At 46.8% G+C, this 21,484-nt stretch overlaps 1 protein-coding gene across 1 annotated transcript in view; it reads left to right on the top strand.

Annotated features, from left to right (window-relative positions):
* The first annotated feature begins 2,550 nt into the window (after positions 1-2,550).
* Positions 2,551-21,484, top strand: part of LOC126417907 (xaa-Pro aminopeptidase 1-like) — a 370,561-nt gene continuing 351,627 nt past the window's right edge. The window contains exon 1 of the mRNA XM_050085153.1: positions 2,551-2,633. Coding sequence (XP_049941110.1) covers positions 2,591-2,633 — 43 coding nt within the window. The 5' untranslated portion in view covers positions 2,551-2,590. The remainder of the gene's footprint in view (positions 2,634-21,484) is intronic.

Here is a 21,484-nt window from a genome sequence, read left to right as displayed (position 1 = left end):
TCTGTTGACTCAGTGGTCGAGTCGTGGCTGCACGATCCGTTACAGCCATGCGGATAAGATGCCTGTCATCTCGACTGCTAGTGATACGAGGCCGTTGGGATCCAGCACGGCGTTCCGTATTACTCCCCTGAACCCACCGATTCCATATTCTGCTAACAGTCGTTGAATCTCGACCAACGCGAGCAGCAATTTCGCGATGCGATAAACCGCAATCGCGATAGGCTACAATCCGACCTTTATCAAAGTCGGAAACGTGATGGTACGCATTTCTCCTCCTTACACGAGGCATCAGAACAACGTTTCACCAGGCAACGCCGGTCAACTGCTGTTTACGTACCACAAAACGGTTGGAAACTTTCCTCAGGTCAGCACATTGTAGGTGTCGCCACCGGCACCAACCTTGTGTGAATGCTCTGAAAAGCTAATCATTTGCATATCACAACATATTCTTCCTGTCGGTTAAATTTCGCGTCTGTAGCACGTCATCTTCGTGGTGTAGGAATTTTAATGGCCAGTAGTGTATATGTTTAGTTTTTAGTCAATACTGTTTTTGTTTCTTCACTAGACAGTATCACAAGCTGCCCCAGAATTGTAACAACACACACATATGTCATATTGACACATGTAAATTCACCTGGTGATGGAGGTTTAAACCTTCGAAACGCGTTTTGGATATAAATAAACAGTGATTTGTAGAAGTACACTTGTTGTTTCATTCGATATCAATAACAGAGACAATAAAACGTAACTCAAAATGTTCGTACTCCAGCAATGATGAAGTACGTGTCACTTTTCAATAAAATGGCCTTGTCCTTGAAGAACTTTCAGTTCTTTCCCGGGAATGTATAGGCGCAGATAGAATCGGGACTTCGGTTTCATCTGTCGAGTAATGGGATCATCGGTAAGTGTTGTACGGTCTGAATAATACACTACTGGCCATTAAAATTGCTACACCACAAAGATGACGTGCTACAGACGCGAAATTTAACCAACAGGAAGAAGATGCTGTGATATGCAAATGATTAGCTTTTCAGAGTATTCACACAAGGTTGGCGCCGGTGGGGACACCTACAACGTTTTGACATGAGGAAAGTTTCCAACCGATTTCTCATACATAAACAGCAGTTGACCGGCGTTGCCTGGTGAAACGTTGTTGTCATGCCTCGTGTAAGGAGGAGAAATGCGTACCATCGCGTTTCCGACTTTGATAAAGGTCGGATTGTAGCGTATCGCGATTGCGGTTTATCGTATCGCGACATTGCTGCTCGCGTTGGTCGAGATCCAATGACTGTTAGCAGAATATGGAATCGGTGGGTTCAGGAGGGTAATACGGAACGCCATGCTGGATCCCAACGACCTCGTATCCTTAGCAATCGAGATAACAGGCATCTTATCCGCATGGCTGTAACGGATTGTGGAGCCACGTCTCGATCCCTGAGTCAACAGATGGGGACGTTTGCAAGACAACCATCTGCACGAACAGTTCGACGACGTTTGTAGCAGTATGGACTATCAGCTCGGAGACCATGACTGCGGTTACCCTTGACGCTGCATCACAGACAGGAGCGCCTGCGATGGTGTACTCAACGACGAACCTGGGTGCACGAATGGCAAAACGTCATTTTTTCGGATGAATCCGGGTTCTGTTTACAGCATCATGATGGTCGCATCCCTGTTTGGCGACATCGCGGTGAACGCACATTAGAAGCGTGTATTCGTCATCGCCATACTGGCGTATCACCTGGCGCGATGGTATGGGGTGCCATTGGTTACACGTCTCGGTCACCTCTTGTTCGCATTGACGGCACTTTGAACATTGGACGTTACATTTCCGATGTGTTACGACCCGTGGCTCTACACTTCATTCGATCCCTGCGAAACCCTACGTTTCAGCAGGATAATGCACGACCGGATGTAGCAGGTCCTGTACGGACCTTTTGGATACAGAAAATGTTCGACTGCTGCCCTGGCGAGCACACCCTCCAGATCTCTCACCAATTGAAAACGTCTGGTCACTGGTGACCGAGCACCTGGCTCGTCACAATACGCCAGTCACTACTCTTGATGAACTGTGGTACCGTGTTGAGGCTGCATGAGCAGCTATACCTGTACACGCCATCCAAGCTCTGTTTGACTCAGTGCCCAGGCGTATCAAGGCCGTTATTACGGCCAGAGGTGGTTGTTCTGGGTACAGATTTCTCAGGATCTATGCACCCAAATTGCTTGAAAATGTAATCACATGTCAATTCTTGGATAATATTTTTGTCCAATGAATACCCGTTTATCGTCTGCACCTCTTCTTGGTGTAGCAACTTGAATGGCCAGTAGTGTAGTTTTTGGTATCACGCGTCGGGCTTCGAGTGTTTCGTCTCTGACGTTCGGCTGCGGTGGTGACTGACCGTCCGCAGCGCGTGGCGTCAGGTGACACTGAGCAGGTGGAGGGCGCGTGCTTCGCTGCGCTGCCGCCGGGAGCGCTGGCGGCGGCGTTGCGGGCGTCGGGACGCCGCGCCGGTGCGGGCCGCACCGACGGCGGCCAGTCGGCGTCTCCAGGGCTGCGACTCCGGACGTCTCGAGTCGCATCGCAAGCGTCATGGCGTCGGCCCGCGACCTGCTGCTGCTGTGCGTCGTGCTGGGTGAGTGACGCGAGCTGCAGCGGCTTCAGTCGCCGGCTGAGTGAGCGACTCCAGTAGCTTTAGCGAATTAAAGCACTACTCCGCCACTCAGCAATACTGCCGTCAGAAATACGTCGCTCTTAGAAACTTCAAACATTCTCTGCAACGTATAAAAGCTCAAAATAATAGAGAATTAGCGCGAATTACATTGATTAACTACGAGCAAGTACAGTGTTGCTTGCACATAATATTCTCTTGGTATAATGTGCAGCAGCTTATTTTAGACGTGCGTAAATGTAAATTAACGCGCATGAGAAAGGGAGCATATGTTCTCTACATCACGAGTACAGCATTAATGGTATGTCGCTGGATTCATTCGAACTAATTTAATATATACGTGTAACGTAAGATAAGGATAGGATACGAAGTGAAAGAAACTTGGGCATGTCAGTTCTGTGGGGGAGCCGATAGGCGACTAATATTTATTAGCAGATCGCCAAAGGAGAATAGTGCATCTACAAAGAAAGCGGCTTACGAGCTTCTTGTGCAGCATATGATTGACTACTACTTTAGATTAGTACCTGCCCGGTTTAGCCAGTACAAAGTTGCAATAGAAATGTTCAGGCATATCAAGCGGGTAGACCAGGGCAGAAAATTTCTTTCATCCAGTTTTTATTTGGTTAAAATGTTCCTTAGAGAGTTGGTTTTTAAGAATGATTTGCACGAAGAGTGACATAAATGACAGAACCGTGATTTAGTGTATGGATATGTCGCATCTGAGAGCTCGAATGCAATCAATGTAATTCCATAATAGTTACCGACGGAACAGGGGTCCTGTTAGTTTCGAATAGTATCACAGAGGGCATAAATACTATTCGCAACAAGGTTTCTCTTCGTAACCTGATTCGTTTATGGTAAACAGTCTGAAACCACGTGCTGATGTCGCGTCTGCCTAATTTGACATTTCGCTTGGTTTTTACGCGAAGCAAAAAGGAGGCGCATTTGTACGCGTAGAAAAGGTTCGAAAAGTAATCCCAGTCGCACAAAAATGCTTCGATTGCTAAGCGGAAGCCAGTTAATCGATATAATTTCGCCAAAATGAGATTGTTTCGACATCGGCGAAAGAAAGGTCATCCGTAGGGTTCTGGTATTGAAGATAAAGATTTGTTCAGTTTCCATATTAAAAAACTCAAGTTGAGACTTTAAACTCCTGTTTTTTCAAAACAATATTTTTCAAGTTGGCGCGAGCTGTAACTCGTCAAATATACATGTAATTATGTTACACCTTTTTGTAACTTGTGAGTCGACGTTTACTCTACTGTAGGGCCTACGCAGGATTTTATGCGATATATTTTAACTTCGATTTTTTGGTGCACGTTTATGTAACTACGTTACTTAAAAAAAATTGACTTTTCTTTCAGAGACCCGCCATTTTGTTACACACTACGTTTTAAAGATATCTCTACGTACAACTTTACAGAATGTCATCAGTTTCAAAGAAGTTTTTGGAAATTTGTTCTAGGTTGAAAGTTCTGGCGTTCAGACCTCACACCTGCCGCTCTCGCACTTCGCGAAGACCGTGCGTTGACGTCGTGTACTGTCCTCCGTGTGCAAGTTTTTTTACCTAAAAAAATACATCGTGAACTCTTAACAACACAATACAGTACAGTACAATAACGTTCTCAAGTCAGTTTTGTAACTTTTTTGTTATTTTATTGAACAAAATCATGAATATCGGTTCCAGAATCGAGCGCCAACCCAGCGTACCCCCTTAATCGGAATGTAAGTAAGTAAAACTATATTAATTCCCGTGTGATTACTACAAGAATAAGCTAAGAGAGGTTAGGCTGCGTGCAGAGGAGAACTCTCGCACTTTTCCCGTGTCGCATTAGCGAGTTGAAAAATCGAAAGCGCTGAAAACAACCACAGGAAGTAGTTACCAGCAAGCACAACGCAGTTAATTTGGAGAACATGTTTAGCAGTAGATTTATAAACTGTATATGAAACACCAGATCTGCTTCATACGCGTCCGAGTCTGATGTTGACTCCAGTCTTTCTGCCCAGTTCTGTAAGGCCACCCGTAGTCAAACACGCAATTAATGTCAGCAGGGAACGCTGACAGTTGATATCACCCCTGGGTTCCTCGCTGTCATTCCTGCGATATCACGAAGACGGACACCAGGCGCTTTGATCTCTGGCGACAAGTGTTTACAAGCACGCCGGCGGCGCCTGCTTTGATGCAGTATGCTAAATGCCGTCTGATGCTATTTTTTCATACGATGGAAGCTCAGCGTGCATATCTTTGTCGGTATTTAGCAGGCCGAGGCGAATCTGTACAGTTCTGTCCATTTTTTTACGTTTTCTGGATTGAAATTTCCTGAGTGTCAGCTTAAGGTAATAATATATGCCGAAGAATACCTGCTTTTGGATTACGCTTTTCCTTCCTAACTTTTTAAAGAAAGAAATCATCAAAACTTAAAAACTTGTCTTTTATTTGCAAAGTGATCCATTACCTGCTTTTCGTTTAAGCTTCTCTGTGCCTCGTTTACCACAAATTTCAAGTTGATGAACTGCTCCACATGCAGTGGAACGAAGAGCTGTATAAAATAGATGCCTACCTACATGAGATAAGTATCTGCGAAGCATTTTTACTGCTTCAGTCACTTTTTACTAATATTTCTTAGCATGACGCGTTCCGGCAACATGCTTCCATCATCAGGTACATTACAGCTACATCTATATTAATCTGTTGTGCGCCTGATGAGGGCAGCAAATTGCCGAAACGCTTCGTGCAAATAAATCTTAATAAGAAGTGACTGAAGCAGTAAAAATTATTTTATAAATTTATCATAGGTCGTTGACCTCACTCATTACCATACAACATGGTAAATTTAAATGGTTCAAATGGCTCTGAGCACTATGGGACTCATCATCTTAGGTCATAAGTCCCCTATAACTTAGAACTACTTAAACCTAACTAACCTAAGGACATCACACAAAAAAAATGGCTCTGAGCACTATGGGACTCAACTGCTGAGGTCATTAGTCCCCTAGAACTTAGAACTAGTTAAACCTAACTAACCTAAGGACATCACAAACATCCATGCCCGAGGCAGGATTCGAACCTGCGACCGTAGCGGTCTTGCGGCTCCAGACTGCAGCGCCTTTAACCGCACGGCCACTTCGGCCGGCGACATCACACACATCCATGCCCGAGGCAGGATTCGAACCTGCGACCGTAGCAGTCCCGCGGTTCCGGACTGCAGCGCCAGAACCGCACGGCCCCCGCGGCCGCCGGTAAATTTAAGTTGAAAGTGTAATTTTATGTGAGAATCGTTACGAAGGTAATGTCACTATTGTGTTTATGGCACTGGTAAATGCGGTATTATATTTGCCACAGAGTAACTCTCGCAGAACTTTTTTTTTTTTTTAACTCGACCGTTGCTGAAGAGATTTCAACAAATATAAAGGCCCAATATATTTTGAGTGAATGCTTCGAAGTTCTTGGAAAAGGAAGACATGAAGCCGAGAAGATGTAGTTCAACGCTAGTTTAGCGAGTAGTTTCGTTTAATGGTCGACGTAATAAAATCGTATTGGGTTGTTTGGGAGAGCTATTATCATATATCACGCAACTTTCTAGGGCGACTCATCATATACCGTACCGCTGTACGAAGTTTCTGTAAATTTTCCTGTATTGCTGCCGTTTTCCAATAATAATTTTTGAATACTATGAAAATATACAGCTTGTCATCACGCAATAACTGCCATGTATCGGAAACAAAGTGTCAGATGCACTGTTCAAAACAGTGCGTGCACTCGTATTCACACTATGGCATACAAATGCATCTCGACCTTTTAATAATGAAAATTCTTATTTTATGCAGGTTTTTTTTTCAAAAAATTTGTACAGCACTGTGGTACCTAATAATGACTCAACCTAGAAAGCCAGTATTACTTGAGGACATCGAAAAGAAGGTGGTAATACTCTTGAGGTTAGCCGCTGAATAAATAAAGTCATATTGCAGTTTCTGTAAGGTCTTTTTTCAGGGAACTTAAAGATACTAACGTAACGATTCTTTTTAACGATTAAAATATTGGCTTCCCGCCTGGGGATGACGCAAGAGTGTAACAGCCAGATTCTTGAAACCTAACAGGTGGTGATGTTTTTCTCTTTTGTAGGTTTTTCTTCGTCTTCTCCTCTTTCTTACTCTCATTCTGCGTTACTTCCTCCATCTCCACTCCCACACGTTTTTGTAAATTGTTTGTTAAAATAAGTAACTTAACTGGAAAGAACGGCGACTCTAGCATATTAATGTTGCCCACCAACAGAAACCAAATATTAAAGCTAACTCCTTCTCATTAGCTACATAATTTATCGATATTCCCCGTGCCCTGTTGAAAATTTTTATAGATTGGAAGTCGATGCGGTGGAAGCTACCACACTCTGACAAAAATTCGTACATTGTTCTTTCCACAAAAACTTCCAGTACCTAGCGTCCGCGTAGAAAATGAGCACATTCGCAGCTAAAAGTTTTCGGAGGGGTTACCCTTTTGCAGTTACATATCTCCTGCTCTGCGTTCAACGACCTTTACGTCAACAAGCTGTTGCTTTTGGGAGCACACCTGTCACGCATTTGTAAAACCGTTCCCCACCTGACTCGTGCTCTAATTCCGGAGTTTGTGCACGCCTTACTCTCTGACTACTCCTTTGTTACTATTTTTTTCATAATGAATGAAAAAGGGTCCGCCATTTTGTAAGTAGACAATTATTGTTTTGCTTTAATACTCAAACATGCTTGATGAGACTTGTCCCAGTGGTTTTTGTCATTTTATTTTTTCTGAAATACATACAGTTTTTGTGCTTTTAGTTTTCCTGAAATACATACAAACACTTTTTATGTAGGTTAGAAAATATATAACATCAGATTTTGCTGTTGTTTAAGTTACATACTGTATGTATAAGGAAGGATCGGTGAAATGAAAATGAGATAGCTGGAAAAAAAATCAAGTAAACTGTACCTTATTTCAAAAGTAACAGTCAAAACTGTTAACACATTTAACCCAACGTGAGACAAGACGGTCAGTTTTAATATATTTTTATTATTGGTTAATTAATTAAAATATTCTTTATTTATTTATTTTTATAAATAAATATTTTTATGTGTGCTTTTATTTTAATTATTGGTTTAGTTATTAGTTTTAGTTGGTTAATCGTAGTTCCTTATTTCTTTTTATCTTTACTTTCCTGAAAACCCGGAAAATATAAAAATTCCGTTTCACAAAACCACAGGAAAGCAAGAGATGTATTCCGCAGCGGAGATCTCGCGGGAATTGCTCGTGGTTATCTGCTCCACCTGAAATCTCAAAAACCTGTGTGGTATGTTGTTTGATGAGTCTGGATGATAGGTCCGACAATTTAGGAAGTTAAAGTTTATTGCCGGCCGAAGTGGCCGTGCGGTTAAAGGCGCTGCAGTCTGGAACCGCAAGACCACTACGGTCGCAGGTTCGAATCCTGCCTCGGGCATGGATGTTTGTGATGTCCTTAGGTTAGTTAGGTTTAACTAGTTCTAAGTTCTAGGGGACTAATGACCTCAGCAGTTGAGTACCATAGTGCTCAGAGCCATTTGAACCATTTTTTTTAAAGTTTATTAATTCGGAGATAATCACTCGACGATTTATGAACGTGGAAAAAGCAGCGTCGCACTATCTTTCGAAACTTGACCTCCGAACGATCTACGTCTCGTAATATCTGTACCGTGATAAATAACTAAATTTGATAGGGAGATATTCACGCCTTGAATACTTGATGTAAGTTACTAGATTTTATTTTGTGCAAAAAAACTATTTGAACATTTGCTATATACTGTAATGGCGTCTCACAACAATACAATCTCTCCCCTCCTCTCACATGTCCGATCTCTCCATTTCTTTCACAAAGATTCCATAACACGAATCTTTGGTTCATTAAGACACAGAGATGCGTTCGTAGCACAGCACGTCCGATTCTCGCAGTCGGTACATGCCGTTCACTACAATATGCATTCGTCGCGCCATCGTCACGCATGAGGTTGGATTCCTGCAAGTGTTAGATTAATATGAGTGTGTTACCGTGTCGTATCGTTCCAATTTTTGCACAGCGTAACAATGTTGGTTTATCTGCTGTTTTGGCGTTGGTGTCTTAGTAGTTATTACCCCAGGATGGCTGGGAAGCTTTTAGTGGCGTAGTCCTCTCGTGCCGGGTCCCTGGCCATATCAGGACCCGTGTCCACTATGGAGAAGCTCGTGGAGCAGCGTTCGTGACCCTCCGACTCTTACACCGCCGCTGTTCGGGGAGAACCGCGTCGGAATGCCGCTCGTCCCGACCTCCCGTCGCGCACAATGCTCCGCCCACCTCGCAACGGGCGAAGGATCGCTTGAATCGCGCCAACCGCCACAAGTCGCCGGGGGACACCACCGGCACTGAAACCGATCATCATAAAGACTGTCCACCGTCGCGTGTCAGGGTCCGTTCATCCGCGTCGTCGTCGTCGTCCGACGATTCACCTGACCGCCTAGTAATTGATGTTTCTCGTGGTGAGGCGGCGAACACATCGGCTCTGCCTGACCACCACCCGGCTGTACCTGCACCTCTCTCTACGCCGTCCCGCCACCGTGGCGAGTCTTCTGGACAGCCCGACCCAGTCGGAAAGTCCTCTGGCCGTCGCTCCAGACGCCCCTCCGTCCACGCGGGCTGTGGTGGCAGCGGATCGTGTTCCGATACCCCCCTGCCGGGGGACGCCGCACCGGATGGTCCTGTGGATGAGGAAATGGCTCATGCTCCCGACCCTCCTTCTCAAGAGATCCCGTCAAGCCCTCTGAAGATACCCCCCATTGTGGTATATAATGTCACTAATTATACGAAACTGAACACTGAGCTCCAGCGGCTAATTGTCCTCAAATTGAGAGCTGTTTACCAAAAAGATCATGTGAAATATCTGCTTGACAGTAGGGACGACTATCTTACCATTCTCGATTTCGTAAAATCAAAGGCGATGCCTTACTTTACCCACCAAACGTCGGGTAATCGCCGCACCAAAATCGTCATCAAGGACTTGCCACCAGAGGTTACAGCAGAGGAGGTCAAGGAGGAACTGCTTCGACTCGATTTCGAAGATCCTTTGGTCCACCAGTATAGCAAGAGGAATCCTGAGAGCAGGGCATTGATCCCCTGCCCTACCCACGTCGTCTCCCTTTCTCGGAGGGAGGACATAGAGCGGATTTACCAAATCCGGTATCTTCTGTACACGAAAGTCCGGATTGAATCGTACGAGGGCCGCAACGGGCCAGCCATCTGTCGCAAATGCCAACGTTTACGACATACTGGGAATTACTGCTCCCTGCCGTTGCGGTGTGTTAAGTGTGCTGGCCCACATTTAGTGGAGAACTGCACACTCCCTGCTTTGGAGAAACCTACCTGTGCCAGATGTTTGGGAACGACGCACGATCCCCACCACATGGCATCCTGTAGGGGGTGCCCTGTTTACCAGAAGGCACTGAAGTCTTCTCGTCCGCCCAAAAAGAAACCAAGAACAAATCGACCTCCCCCACCGCTACCGGACATGACCAACTATCGCCGGCCGCGGTGGTCTCGCGGTTCTAGGCGCTCAGTCCGGAGCCGCGCGACCGCTGCGGTCGCGGGTTCGAATCCTGCCTCGGGCATGGATGTGTGTGATGTCCTTAGGTTAGTTAGGTTTGAGTAGTTCTAAGTTCTAGGGGACTGATAACCATAGAAGTTAAGTCCCATAGTGCTCAGAGCCATTTGAACCAACTATCCTGTTTTGCGGGGTCAGCCTGGTGCACTGTCCTCAGCAGCCAATCTGGTACCAGCCACTCAAGCACCAGATGGTTCGGTGGCTCCTGTGCCCCTTCCTGCCCAGACTCCCACGACATCCTTTGCTGCTGCAGCCCGGTCTCCTCCTCATTGTCCGTCTTCTGTGACGGCTCTCATTGCTCACCAACTACAGGAGCCAGCTGCAGCTTCCTCCAGTCCATCTGTGGCTCTATCTCGGCTCTCTGCCCCTACCCCCACTCTGCCTACTACTACACCTGCACCTGCGCGCCATAGGGGCAAGCAGACCACCCGGGACCCTCCCCCAGTGGTGGAGACTGATGCGTCCTTTCGGGCAGACATGCGCGAAATCCTCCAGGTCATCTCCTTTTTTACGAAGCCCCACATCCGGGCTGTTATTCGTGACACTGCACAAAAAATCCGTCAGTCGGAGGACGGGCTCTCCAAGGTCATCGCCCTAGTGGAAGGGCTTATTCAAATATTGTTGTAATGGCGAATCGACCTCCACACCACCACCAGCCCCCTCGGGATCTTGTCACTTGCATTTTTAATGCCAATGGCATAAAATGTATGAAGACGGAATTGAACACCTTCCTCCATGACCATCGTGTGGATGTTTTACTGGTCACAGAAACACACCTCAAACCGGCAGACGATTTCCGCCTTCGCAACATGGTGTGTTACCGCTCTGACCGCCTCGACCGCCGTGGTGGAGGCACAGTTGTATTCCTCAACAAAGCTCTTGTCCATACCCAAGAGACTCTCCAGCCAATGGAACACATAGAGGACACAGCGGTTACCATCTCCACATGCCTTGGTGCCATTACCTTTGCAGCAGCGTATTTGAGCCCAAACAAGCCACTGCTGGAAGCAGACCTCCGCACATTGTCATCCTTCGGCAGGCTCATCATTGGGGCAGATCTCAATGCCAAGCACCCAGCTTGGCATTCTCGCGTGTCTAACCCCAAAGGCCAGCTCCTCCTTGACCTGGAGGATACTTTAGCACTATCAGTCCATGGCCCCCATGAACCTACCCATATAACTGCCAGCCAGACGTTCTGGATGTGGCCATCTTCAAAAACATCACCGCTCAGTTTTCACTGGAAGTTCACCATGAACTGGCCTCTGACCATGAGCCAGTACTCTTGCACCTCACCAATGCTGCCCTTTCATTTGATGTTCGTTCCACTGCGACCCTCACCAATTGGGACAAGTTTGCCAGGGTACTTAATAACAACACTCGACACGACCTCGATTTGACAACACCGGCCAATATAGTCCATGCTGTGGATTACCTTACTGCCAAAATACAGAAAGCAGTGAAACTCTCCACCTCCACTGCACCTCGAAATTTAACACCCCTGGACGACTTGCCACCTCTGTTACGAGAGCTGATGGTGCAAAAGAACCGCTACCGCCGGAGGTGGAAGCAGTTTCGTGACCCTCAGGACAGACGCCAAATGAGACGCCTCCAATGCGAATTCAGCCACCGGCTCGCCGAATGGAGGTCTGAACAGTGGGAGGACAGGATGTCCACTTTCCTACTCCACCAAAAATCTGACTGGGCTGTCATTCGCACCCTGTGGCGTTCTAAGCCAGCGACTGCCCATCCTATTCGCACAGCAGCGGGCTTGTCATATGATACCCTGCAAATTGTGGAAACGCTGGCAGATGCGTTCGAGGCCCAAAACCGCCCTCTGGTCCAGGACCTTTCTCCGAACGAACTACAGGAAGAACATGAAGTCCTGACAGCTGCTGCTGCTTTCCGCAACCGCCCACCCCAGTCTGCTCCCCTTCTTACGTCCATGGCAGAAATTCAGCGCATCCTTCGACGGAAACGTGGCCGGTCAGCCCCTGGATTGGACGGAATTTTAAATGAACATCTTTGTCACCTTCCGCGCACACCACTCATCTTGTTCACCAAGATTTTAAACTATTGTCTCACATCTGGCCTTTTCCCCCTTCAGTGGAAACAAGCCAAGCTGATTGCTATCCCCAAGAGGTTCAAGGACCCTACAGTCCCCACCAACAACAGGCCCATCAGCCTCCTAAACACTATGGCGAAGGTCCTTGAATCTGTGATCCTTCACCGACTTTCCCAACTTCTTGCAGCAGCTGGGACGATCCGTCCTGAACAGTTTGGATTCACTTCGCACCTCTCTGCTGAACTTCAGGTCCTACGGATCACTGAACACATCAGCAAAGGCTTCAACACTGCCAAGTCGACAGCTGCCATTTTTCTGGACTTGCAAAACGTCTACGACAAGATCTGGCAAGACAACCTCGTACACAAGATGCTGACACAGACCGCTATACCAGATATTTATGTCAAGATCGTGGATGACTTCCTCCGTGGTAGGACTTTCCTAGTGGCTCAATGGGGAATGCGTTCTGGCATTCGCCAATTGTCGGCAGGCACTCCGCAAGGATCGGTGCTATCTCCCATACTTTTTAATATCTATGTCAATGATATGCCGGTCATCCCCGAGTGCCACCTTGCACAATACCCTGACGACACAGCACTGTACACCACTGGCCGCATTACTGACGCCGTCGTCGCCCGCCTCCAGCGACAGGTGGACGCCACTATCACCTGGTGCCGGACGAACAAAATAGCTCTCAATGCCGCCAAAACTACGGCAGTTTACTTCACGAAACGGCGCCCAGTCCTCCGCCGCAATATCTCGATTGCAGGTGTGCAGGTGCCCTGGTCCCCGACAACCACCTATCTCGGGGTCCAGATGGACCACAAATTGGTCTTCCACTGTCATGCGGAGTATGTCACCAACAAGGGGCAAAAGCTAACCAGGGTTTTGTACCCGCTCTTCCGCAGTAGGGAACTTAACCTGCATACCAAGCTGCGCATTTACCGAATAGTTATCCTGCCTGCCTTCACGTATGGATCTGCTGCATGGGCCACGTTTAGTGTCACCAGGATGCGGACATTGCAGCGCCTGCAGAACAAGGTGCTCAGGTGGAGCCTCCACGCCCCGCCACTCACAAGAATTGTCACTCTCCACGAGGAAGCGGATATCGTCCCCTTAAAGACGACCATACGCAAGAACGCGCGGCGGCTCTATGAGAAAGTGGATGCCTTGCGGGACACTGTCCATGGGTTACGCCACGCTGGGACCACACTTCCACGCCGCTGGCATCGACATCCGGTTCCCCTAACCATCCTAGAGGAATCGGATTCCGACCATGGCTAACGATAGGTCTGGCACGCCCACCACGGACGCATCCTTTGGCGGGACTAGCCCCCATTCTACGTCCAATACTTTCCAATCATACCTGCCCACGATAGGCAAAATTTTTCTGCCTGACTCATGTAGTACTGTCACCGTCAGAGGGTGGTACGGGACTACAAGTCCCACCGCCACACCTCCAAAGTGAATTGCAGTGACGCAGTCACTGCCCTGTGGATAAATTTACTGCCTCACCAACACAGTTAGACCGCAATAGACCGGTGATGCTGTATTGTAACATATCACACAAAAAAAAACGCCACAGCTACAAATTAATTTGCTTTACTGCCTTACCGCTATAGACCGGTGATGCTGTATTGAAACATATCGAAAAAAATATCAAAAATACATTCATTATTACAGCATACGGTACCCACCTAGGAAATCGTTTGCGGTTGCCAACTGAATTACGTGTGTACTCAGGCGTGCGCTTCCTCCGAAGTTAATCGACAAACTTTGTTCAGGGCACGAACTATCTGGCGTAGTTTGAGTCTGTTACTTATGGTGTGTGATTCGTATTTCGCTGCGTTTGTTCCCGTTTTCTCCTGCTCACTGGTAAATTGTGGGTGTTGTTATGTTGCTGTGGCTTGGACACAAATTTCACTGTACAATTTACGTTTTGATGCGCTTTTGACAGTCATTTGTATGTTTTGTTTCCGATTGATGGCCACGAAATTTCAGTTTGTTCCATCTATTTTCAATTGTGTTTTGTGTGTTAGTGTGTGTATGAAATGTAGACAAATGCTTTTCTGACAGCTCCGCTATTCCATGGTGAGGACATTCCACCTCTCAAACTGAACTGAAGATGTGAGTTTGCCTTGCGCACACCGCTGGCGACGACGTAACGTGCTCCCGGGCGCAATGCAGCAGCGCTTCGATCCCTCCGCACTGCGTTCGCAACACACAGCACGGCGCGGAGCAGTCTGCAAGGCTTTTGGCGCAGGCTGTATCTGTGGTCGGCCTTCATCTGTCACACGAATCGCAAAGACGGTAACTAATAGCAACACGTCAGTCACACGAGCGTTCCAGATCTTACCGCGCGGAGGGGGGGGGGGGGGGGGGGGGGGCGACATATGGCCGACAGCGAAGACGAATATGCGCGGTACAGATGAGACGAACAACAAATAAACGCAAGTCACCGCCCATGACCTCGCTCACATGCTGTTTTATTTGACCAGAGTGGATCACTGTGTCTCTGCAATACTCGCTTTAAACTGCAGTCGAAGCTCCGTACGGAGAGGGCGGGCATTGTCTTGCTGAAATGTCAGTATAGGGTGTCCAGCTATGAAGGGCAACAAAACGGGTTGTAGAATATCGTCTACGTACCGCTGTGATGTAAGGATCCTGATGATGATAACCAAAGGGGTCCTGCTATGAAAATAAACGGCACTTTGGACCATCACTCCTGGTTCTCAGGTCATACGGCGGGCGGCAGTTAGGTTGGTAACACACCGCTGTCTGGGGCATCTCTAGACACGTCTTCGTTGGTCATCGAGGATCAGTTGGAAGCGCGAGTCACCACTGGGGACAGTTTTACTCCCATCAATGAGATTCCAGGCTAAAGACGTGTCTACAGACGCCTCGGACAGCGGTCGTCCCGATTTGTTGTCCTCCACGGCAAGCCATCCTGGGATTATATTTCAGGAACATAATGCCCATCCGCACACGGCGAGACTTTCTACTGTTTGTCTTCATGCCTGCCGAACACTATCATGCCAGCAAGATCGCTGGATCTCTCCCCATATCAGAGCGTTTGGAGCATTATGGGCAAGACCTGGCAACCATCTCGGGATTTTGACCATCTAACGCGCCAACTGGACAGAATTCGGCACGATATTCTCAGGAGGACATCTAACAACTCTGTCAATCAGTGCCACGGCGAATAACTGTTTGCATGAGGGCCAGAGGTGGACCAACGGCCGCGCGGGATCAGCCGAGCGGTCTAGCACTGCAGTCATGGACTGTGCGGCTGGTGCCGGCGAAGGTTCGAGTTCTCCCTCGGGCATGGGTGTGTGTGTTTGTCGTTAGGATAATTTAGGTTAAGTAGTGTGTAAGCTTAGGGACTGATGACCTTAGCAGTTAAGTCCCATAAGACTTCACACACATTTGAACATTTTGTGGACCAATGCGTTATTGACTTGCTAAATTTGTGAACCTCTATCATCCATTTTTTTCTGAAATTTAATCATCTGTTTGTGTAACATGTACATCACATCTACCGATTTCGGTGCTATTCTGGTAATCCCTTTGTGGTGCTCCTTTTGTTGTCTTCGACCCTGTGCATAATATCGCACGAGCTAACATCCCAAAGATGTTCGGGCTCATATGCGGTTCCTCTTCGTCGAAATGTCTTGGCTCATACTCGTCTAGGTGTTGAACAGCACGAGTCGCATTACACGCTCTAAATTAGACACTTGTGACCCTTTGGTTAAGTATATGAAGATGGTATCTGTTCTTACGGCCATGTCCGGGGCACTACGAATGTAGTGTGTGGACATTAAGTTGGGAATGTGGGTCTCATGTGGAGCGTGCAAGGGATAAATCCCCGCAGTCGCACTACTCTGTGCCCTCGGTGGCTCAGATGGATACGGCGTCTGCCATGTAAGCAGGAGATCCTGGGTTCGAGTCCCGGTCGGGGCACACATTTTCAACTGTCCCCGTTGATGTATATCAATACCTGTCGACAGCTTAGGGTCTTGATTTAACTATCATTTAATTTTGGTTAAGTTGTCTGGCTGATGGCAAGTTTGCGAAATTGTATGAATCATACAAAGTTAACATAACATATAATAACAGTAATAATAATATCGGGTACTAAACTAACGACCCGTAAATGATGTAGGCCACACAGTTGCGATATGGTTAGAATAAGTTTTATTCAGAAAACAAACTAATAGCGAAAGTGGTCGTATTTGGAGTTACTGTTACACTCGAGCACATATCCATAGGACACAGTTCGATCATTCACAATCTCATCGCGAATTACAAGTCCAGTGCTCCACCTCGTCATCTACGCGAAATGTTAGAGCTTACACCAGGCGCGCAGCTGCTCACCTCTCAGAGACTAAGTCCCGCGATACCACAAAACGCGAAATTTTCTTAGTTGTTTCACTTCCTAATTGCCTAAAGACCGACTGTCCGCCTTCGCGTCTCAATACGATCTGTACCATTTGGTGTCTTGACCAGAACTGTCCACTTTTGTGTCCCGACCAGAACTGAACTGACGCTTTCGCGTCTGCACCAGCACTGTCCCCCTGCGAGTACCCGGCCGCGTCTCCCGCGTACCAAACATCGTCGCCCGAGTGACTAGTTCAGTTCCCTTCCCTGAAGCCGTCCATCTGATTCGCTACAGCTTATTCTACGTCATTTTACATTTTAACATATTTAAATAATGAAAGCTTGACCACTTCCAAGTTCTAAATAAAGTGACAATAATATCCATTACGTAATAAGCGTTAAATTCTTCTACAGAAAACCAATTTCCTTCTTAACTTTGAATGTCACGGCCAGTAGCCTTGCACCAATGTCCGTTCTGATAAATAAATAAAGACCAAAATAGCTATCATTCACTAAACTTAACAAAAAATGTTCTATTACCTAAGAGTTCAATAAGGTGTCATGCTATCATCGTTCAATGCGTTTTTTGTGTAGAGGAAATAATGATATGATGCTTAACTGAAAATACTGATAATTTAAATGTACTATACCTTTTAAACAAATAAAGCTACAGAGTTGATATTTACAACATTTGTCATTTTAATGACGCGCTTTTATATGAAATGTCGATCGTAAAGATCGACAAAAGCCTTCAGATTTTAGCATTCAGGTCTTTGTTGCAAAACTTGTTAATTTTACTTTAACGGTAGATCCTAAACTATTATAGGTATGAGCAATATTCAAGTTTTATTGAGATCACCGTGAAAATTTAAGAAAGATGGTAGATTAAAATTACTGTGGCTTCCTTCCCTGAATTACTACAAAATTAAATAGTTTTCATAAGTGTTGCCCTTTATGGCCGATCTTAGGTCCGCCATATTTAACACTGCTACATCTCCCTGGGCACAAACAGCTCCTACGGGGTTTCCCTATGACGCAGGTTCTCGTCTGTCTCACTCGCACACTACAGTGCTTAGGCCTGGCGAGCCTGGTCCCATTCAGCACTATAGGCGCCTGTGGATGTCCCCATCTCGTGGCGAATCTGCGCTGTTTGTGGCGCACGGTCCTGGACGACAGGATTCGTTTCGCAATCCCTGGGAAGCTGTCTCTTTCGGCCACATACTTAAATGAAAGCGAAGTGCTCGTTAACTCACAATTGGAAGTTCCATGGGAGTTTACGCAGATGTCGCTGTTGCGTACAGAAAAGTCACAACGCTAGAAAAGTGTACCGAGATGGAGGAAGACTTGTAGCAGGTCGACAGAAGGGGCGGGGATTAGCAATAGGATTCAACATAGACAAATGTGAATATTTTTAGCATGGTGCAGCAGAGTCAGCAACTGTAAAGGCTGAAATTTCATATAATTACACTGCTGGCCACCGTAAATGCAACACCAAGAAAGACAAGAGGTAGCACAACAAGATTTATTTTGTAGATAACATGTTGACCAAGTATCAAATAATTACGTTTACAGACGTTTGTGACATGTGGTTCCTGCCAGAATCAGTAGCCAGAGTAGCCGCCATCGTTGGAGATCACCGCTGCCACACGTCTCGGCATTGAGTCAAAGAGACGTTGGATGTGTTCCTGGGGTACAGCAGCCCAAGCAGCTTCCACACGTTGCCAAAGATCATCTGGTGTGGCAGCTGGGGATGTAATCTGGGTAACTCGTTGAGCAACCATGGACCACATGTTTTCTATCGGCGAAAGATCCGGAGAGCGAGCCGGCCAGGGAAGCAATTCAATCTGGTTATTGACGAAGAACCTTTGGACAATGCGTGCCACGTGTGGTCGCGCATTATCCTGTTGAAATATGGCTGTGGCCGAGCCCTGAAGGTAAGGAAGGACAACTGGCTCCAGCACCTCGGATATGTAGCGCCGGCTATTTAAAGTACCGGCAATGCGTACTAGAGGCGTGCGAGAGTAATATCCAATACCGCCCCATACCATAATACCCGGTGCAAGACCAGTGTGGCGGTGCATAATGCAGCTGTCCAGCATCCTCTCTCTACGGTGTCTCCACACTCGAATCCGACCATCGTGGTGCTGCAGACAGAAGCGTGCCTCGTCAGTAAAGACAACGTCATTCCATTCTGCCGTCCACATCCGTCTCTCATCACACCATTGGCGACGGAGACGTCTGTGGTTCTGCGTCAATGGTAGACGAAGCAATGGACGTCTTGCGGACAGACCACTCTGCTGTAAACGGCGTCGAATGGTACGCGCAGACACTGGATGATGCGTTACAGACGCAATGTGCTGTGCTATGGTTCGGGATGTCACTGAGCGATCCGTCACTGCCATGCGCACAATTTGCCTATCAGCACGTGCAGTGGTGCAGCGAGGTGAATGCGATCGACCACGTCGGTCCGTCGTACCCTCCTGCATCCAACGGTCACATATCCGCATTACAGTTGTTTGGTTTCGTCCAACACGACTAGCGATTTCTCTGTATGGTAATCCACAATCTCGGTAAGCCACTATCCTTCCTCTGTCGAACTCGGATACTTGATCAAAAGATGTTCGCTGTTGTCTACGAGGCATAACTGATCGTCTTGTGAAACAACCACAAGGTAAACACACGTGCCGAACGTACACTCGAAATCGCCAAGCCTTAAATGGCGCTATGAGGTGGCGCCACAGGCGCGCGTGATGTGCGTCTGTGCTGAAATTCTAATCATTTGCATATCTCATCGCTGCAAACCCATGGTGTAAATTTCACTTGATTCGGATGCTTCCTTCAGGGTGTTGCATTTACGGTGGCCAGGAGTGTACATTTTACAGTTGCTGCCTCTGCTGCACCATGTTAAAAATATTCACATTTGCACGTGCCCAGGTGACTAAGGCAGCTCGTAAGTATATTGGGGCGTTTCTGAAGAAGGCTACATTATTATAGCCGAAACCTAGCTAAAGTTTCTTTGCTTATGCAACTGGAGGCTGAAATTTAATATAGTAGACAAATGTAATGTACAGCGTACACAGACAGAATGACCCGTCACTGTATGATTACACGATTGCAGATCAGTCATTGAAAGCAATTACATCCATAAAATACGAGTATATATACGTACGGAACGAAAAAAAAAATGGCTCTAAGCACAATGGGACTTAACATATGATGTCATCAGTCCCCTAGACTTAGATCTATTGAAACCTGACTAACCTAAGGACATCACACACACACCCATGCCCAAGGCAGGATTCGAACCTGCGACCGCAGCAGCAGCGCGGTGCGGGCTGAAGCGCCTAGAACCGCTCGGCCAAGGCCGACGTACGGAGCGATTTAAAGTGTAAAGACGATGTAAAAGTAATCGGACTTCAGGCAGACGCCAGACTGAGATTCATTGTAAGAATCTTCAGAAAATGTAGTCCATCGACAAAGTAGGTAGCTTACAAAACACTCGTTCGACCAGTACTTGAAAACTGGTCGTCAGTCTAGTATCCATAACAGGTAGGAGTGATAGAAGAAATATAGGAGATCGAAGGTAGAGCAGCGTGTTTCGTCGTCGGTTCGTTTAGTGAGCACGAAAACGTCATGGAGATGGTCAGTCAAGTCGTGGCAGGGGCTGCAAGAGAGGCGTCCTGCATCACGGTGTTGTCTACTTTAAACTACCGAGATCGTAAGTTTGTAAAAGAGTCAAGAAATCTATTGCTTCGCCCTATCTCTTGAAAAGATCATGAATGGGATATTAGAGAGATTCAAGCTCACGTGGAGACTTATCATTATTCGTTCTTCAAGCTAAACGTTCGCGACTGGAACAGGAAAAGGATGGGGGCGAAGGGGGCAGTTAGAGTGGTACACATATTATTCTCTGCCACACGCCGTTTAGCACTGACCACAGAAGTGTGTGTAGACTTTGAAGAGCAGTTCCACCACTGTACTGTATTCTTTTTAAATCTATGCGCACAGTCATTGTGCTAAGTGGACTGCTGGCACCACTTTCGAGCTCCATAGCGATTTCTTTCGCTGATTTCATACGATTTTTTCACAGCCATCATCGCCGGCGAGAGGACCCTCCAATGTGTGGTGCTTGCGGCGTCCAGGTCACTGTGCGCCACTTTTTATTGGATTGCGTTTTATTTTCTGACCAGCGGGTCGCGGCTGACTTGCCAGCGGACCTGCCATCTCTTTTAGGCAACACTCGGACGAATGTGGTTAAAGTTTTAAAGTTCTGTGCCCTGTCAAATGTTTTTACAAAGATTTTAGGGAGATGATTTTAATTTGCTCACTGTGTGACAAGCTCGCCCATATTTTATGTAAGTGGCAAGCCAATAACAATTTCCTGTGACATTCTTGTTGCTATGTTTCCCCTTTCCTTAGGTTTTGCTTTCTTATGTAGCATTTTCCTTCTTTTCCTGCTTTCTTTGAGTGTGTGCTTTAGTTTTCTTAGGTCTGTCCACATTCGTTCCTTTTAATGTGTGTCAGGGCGCTGATGAGCTCGATGTTGAGCGCCCATAAGCCCCAACACACCACCACCACCATCCAGTTCCCATGTCAGTCAGTGGTCTTCTCATATATGCGGTTGTTCAAAAATGGTTCAAATGGCTCTGAGCATTATGGGACTCAACTGCTGTGGTCATCAGTCCCCTAGAACTTAGAACTACTTAAACTTAACTGACCTAAGGACATCACACACATCCAT

Source organism: Schistocerca serialis, chromosome 1 (genome assembly GCF_023864345.2).
Source record: "Schistocerca serialis cubense isolate TAMUIC-IGC-003099 chromosome 1, iqSchSeri2.2, whole genome shotgun sequence".
Lineage (NCBI taxonomy): Eukaryota > Metazoa > Arthropoda > Insecta > Orthoptera > Acrididae > Schistocerca > Schistocerca serialis.
This window is presented reverse-complemented; position numbering and strand designations above follow the sequence as displayed.